At 43.7% G+C, this 4,457-nt stretch overlaps 1 protein-coding gene across 1 annotated transcript; it reads right to left on the bottom strand.

The window, feature by feature from the left end:
- Positions 1-2,765: 2,765 nt before the first annotated feature.
- Positions 2,766-3,296, bottom strand: LOC115231447 (formin-2-like). Its single transcript, XM_029801467.1, has one exon. The coding sequence runs from the start codon at positions 3,294-3,296 to the stop codon at positions 2,766-2,768; it is 531 nt and encodes a 176-aa protein (XP_029657327.1).
- Positions 3,297-4,457: the final 1,161 nt, after the last annotated feature.

The raw sequence follows: 4,457 nt of genomic DNA, 5'->3' as shown, positions 1-4,457 counted from the left end.
ATGACCATACTATTACAATAGATTATGGGAGCATTGCGAACACATTCTGCTGGACACTGCTTGTCACAGCTGACGAGTTTGCAGAATGCAATCGGCAAGTGAATACAATTTGGATGCTCGCTTTGCAATAAAGTTGTGTGTTTATTTGGGCAAAAACGCTACAGAAATGTATGAAAGACTCCTGTCGGCAGAAAAAAGTTTGAAGGACGGCAGGGTGGAGGTGAGAGACGGTGAGAAATGTGGGAGGGAGAGGGGCGCCAGTACATCGGAGCTGGTTGCGAAAATTCACAATTTTCTGGATGAAGATCGTGGGTCCTGTAAAGACAATAAGCATAGTTTGGAGTTAGTGTAGTAGTTGTACACAGATTTATTCATGAAGATCAGAACAAGTGCAAAATTTGTTCTCAGGGTGCTCAGTGATGAACAGACGAAAAGACGGATTGGTAACGGCGAGGAGATGGTTAGGCTGCAATCCAAGAGTACTTGAGTCCCTGGTGACATGTGACGAAAGTTGGATGTCCTGTTATGATCCAGAGACAGGGTGCCCAACGTAAGCATCCTGGCTCCAAGAAGGCCAAGGAAAGCAAGCCAACCTGGAAGCTCAGGATCATCCCCGTTTCTCGGCAGTATGAGCATCACCTACACCCACTGGCTTCCCTCTGGCCGTACGCTCAAGAAAGAGTAACTTATGAAGATTTTGAGGCAGTTCAGGGAGAGATTTTATTGTAAAAGACCAGACTTCTTGGGTCGACGACAACTGCCCCAGGGCAATGTACCAGTCCCGAATTCCATCCTGGTAACCAACTACTTGACAGAGATGGGCATCAAAACTGCCCCTCATCTTCCCTACAATCCGGGCCTTCTTCCCTGTGACACTTGGTTGTTCTCCAGGCTGATGACGATGGCCTCAAGGGAAGTCGTTTTGAAGGTAGACGAACGCGAAGCTCTTTTGCTGAAGGACAAGAAGCCGAAGCCAAGAAGCCGAAGGAACATAAAGCCAAACGGACAAGAGGCCGAAAAAACAGGAAAATTAAGATATATGGTTCCTACAATATGACTATTTGACAGACTAAAATGATGAAAAAATTGATACATAAACCACTTTTTAAATAGGTTTCTTTATTGGATTTACAGCGTAAAAATACTAAACTAATGTGGTCAGATGTTCATTTTAAAATTATTACGATTGACATATTAAAATGCACAAGACAAAAATAAATAAAATTATTTAAAAATTGTGAGCCAAAGATGGTAGGAACACCGATGCTTCTTTATAATTAGAGCCACAAATGTTTTTTATTCTATCGTTAATGGTACCATGTTCTGATAATGATATCATGTTCAGCCTTATGTCCGTTCGACATTGTGTCCGTTCGGCTTTACGTCCATTCGGCATCTTGTCCATTCGACTTCATGTCCGTTCGACTTCATGTCCGTTCGGCATTGTGTCCATTCGACATTGTGTCCTTTCGGCTTTGTGTCCGTTCAGCATCTTGTCCATTCGACTTCATGTCCGTTCGGCATTGTATCCGTTCGGCTTCTAGGCTTCGATTTCTTGTCCTTCGGCATCCTGTCCGCATACGCTTTTGAAGATGAAGGGAGCTATGAGAAGGGTCTTAGACACCTTCACTTCGGAGGACTTCCATGAGACCTTCACTTAGTGGATGGAAAGCTACAACAAATGCATTGAAGCCAAAGGATCCGACTTTAAAGGAGAATAGAGTTTTGCCCTTCTTTGAAATAAATGTCTTTCCAGAAAAAGTCTCAAAACTTCTGGAATGCACCTCGTACGCTACTCTTACATAAACGAGTTGCTCTCTTTCTGCAGACATATAATAATAGCTGCAATGATTCATTTGAACAGTTTTTATCTGATGATACATCGTCAATAATAGTTTTTTTTATTATCGTTTCGCTCAGTCAACTTCAATTATTAAATTTTCTGAAAATGAAATGATTGAACTTCATACGAAAATATTCTAAAGTATGGCAGAATATATACGAAATATTACTTATGTCATCACCAGGATATTTCATCATTTGTCTATATATATATATGAAGAATTAACATAATAAAAATAATAATAACAATATATATATATATATGTAATAAATATCTTTATATATTTCTTTATATATACGCAGACATGTATATACAAATATATATATATAATATTAGCAAACATTTATATAATAACCATAAAAATAATAATTTATAATAAAAATAATAATAATAGTTTACAAACGACGAAATATTTATGTAATAATTATTTGTTTAAATATTTCATCTGTGACAATTTACAATATATAGACTCGTTGATGTATATAGACATTTTATTGATGTTGGTCTATACATTGATGTTTCAATCTTCTTCAAATAAAACAGTTATTTTAAATAGTTATTATAAAATATTAAACAATATAATTAGCATATTTTTGAATAATGAATGTAATAATCAGTTTTGCTTTGGAACTTTTTAGAAACGGTTTTCTTTCTTGTGTCCCAGAGAAAACATGGCCACTCCACTGACAGCACGTATAAAGAAAGAACAGATGTCCTATTTCTCTGATCTGAAGGTGTGTCAGGGGGCAGCGCTCCACTGCCGAGAAGTGTGTGTGAGTGGATCGAGAAGTTTAAAACTGGCCGAACAAGCGTGAAGCACGCAGAGGGGGCAGGACGCCCATCAACCGCATAGGGAGCAGGATGCCCAACAACCGCAGAGGGGACAGTACACCCATCAACCGCGGAGGGGGCAGGACGCCCATCAACCGTAGAGGGGGCAGGACGCCCAACAACCGCAGAGGGGGCAGGACGCCATCAACCGCAGTGAGGGCAGGACGCCCATCAACCGCATAGGGAGCAGGACGCCCAACAACCGCATAGGGGGAAGGACGCCCATCAACCGCAGAGGGGGCAGGACGCCCAATAACCGCAGAGGGGGCAGGACGCCCAAAAACTGCGGAGGGGGCAGGACGCCCGTCAACCGCAGAGAGGGCAGGACGCCCAACAACCGCAGAGGGGGCCGGACACCCATCAACCGCAGAGGGGGCAGGACGCCCATCAACCACAGAGGGGGTAGGACGCTCAACAACCGCAGAGGGGGCCGGACACCCATCAACCGCAGAGGGGGCAGGACACCCATGAACCGCAGAGGGGGCAGGACGCCCATCAACCGTAGAGGGGGCAGGTCGCCCATCAATCGCAGAGGGGGAAGGACACCCATCAACCGCAGAGGGGGCAGGACACCCATGAACCGCAGAGGGGGCAGGACACCCATCAACCGACGAGTGACCATCGATGTGGTGTAAATTAGACATGGTTCTGCATATAAAATCACCACGACAAGCTTCCCTTACGTAAAGTCAGTGCGAGATGGGTGTTAAGAGAGCTTACCGAAGCGCAAAATTGCAATCGTTTGAAGATCTTCGACTCTTACTTGACCGCTACAACGATGAAGGCGAAGTTTTTTGGGAGAGAATAGTCACAGGAGATGAGACCTGAGTCCATCACTTTGAGCCAGAATGTCAAAGGTAGAATACGGAGCGAAAAGACAGAATCGTCAGCGAAAAGAAATTCAAGACTCAACCTTCCACAGAAAAAAGTAATGCCTACCGTTTTCTGGGACGCAAAAGGGTGCATATTCCATAAAAACATACATACATACATACACACACACACACACACACACACACACACACACACACACACACATATATACCCCATATATGCGTGTAGAGGACGGCGAGCTGGCAAAAACGTTAGCACGCCGGGCGAAATGCTTAGCGGTATTTCGCCTGTTGTTACGTTCCGAGTTCAAATTCCGCTGAGGTCGACTTTGCCTTTCATCCTTTCGGGGTCGATAAATTAAGTACCAGTTACGCACTGGGGTCGATATAATCGACTTAATACCTATGTCTGTCCTTGTTTGTCCCCTCTATGTTTAGCCCCTTGTGGGCAATAAAGAAATATATATGCGTGTAGAGGAGCGCGTGCGTGTGTGCAGGCTTGTGTGTGTATGTGCAGGCGTGTGTGTGTATGTGCAGGCGTGTGTGTGTATGAGTGTGTGTGTGTGTGTGTGTCTGTGTGTGTAATCATGAATATTTCCAGAAAAGGTAAGACCACCAAATCCATTTTATGATATTTGGTTGACGAGAAAAAGGCGACGAGCTGCGGGAAACGTTAGCACGCTGGGCGAAATGCTTTGCGGTATTTCGTCTGCCGTACGTTCTGAGTTCAAATTCCGCCGAGGTCGACTTTGCATTTCATCCTTTCGGGGTCGATTAAATAAGTACCAGTTACGCACTGGAGTCGATATAATCGACTTAATCCGTTTGTCTGTCCTTGTTTGTCCTCTCTGTGTTTAGCCCCTTGAGGGTAGTAAAGAAATAGATATTTGGTTGACGAGAAAAGTTCTGATAAACACTTAATCGCTGGAATGTAGTCCTAACGTCGAGGG

Source organism: Octopus sinensis, unplaced genomic scaffold, assembly GCF_006345805.1.
Source record: "Octopus sinensis unplaced genomic scaffold, ASM634580v1 Contig18532, whole genome shotgun sequence".
In the NCBI taxonomy this organism is placed as follows: domain Eukaryota; kingdom Metazoa; phylum Mollusca; class Cephalopoda; order Octopoda; family Octopodidae; genus Octopus; species Octopus sinensis.
The sequence above is the reverse complement of the archived record's forward strand: the minus strand, read 5'-3'. Positions and strand labels throughout refer to the sequence as shown.

Excerpts from the sequence above, each read along its gene's own strand:
- LOC115231447 (XM_029801467.1), bottom strand. The coding sequence starts at position 3,296 with ATGGTCACTCGTCGGTTGATGGGTGTCCTGCCCCCTCTGCGGTTCATG.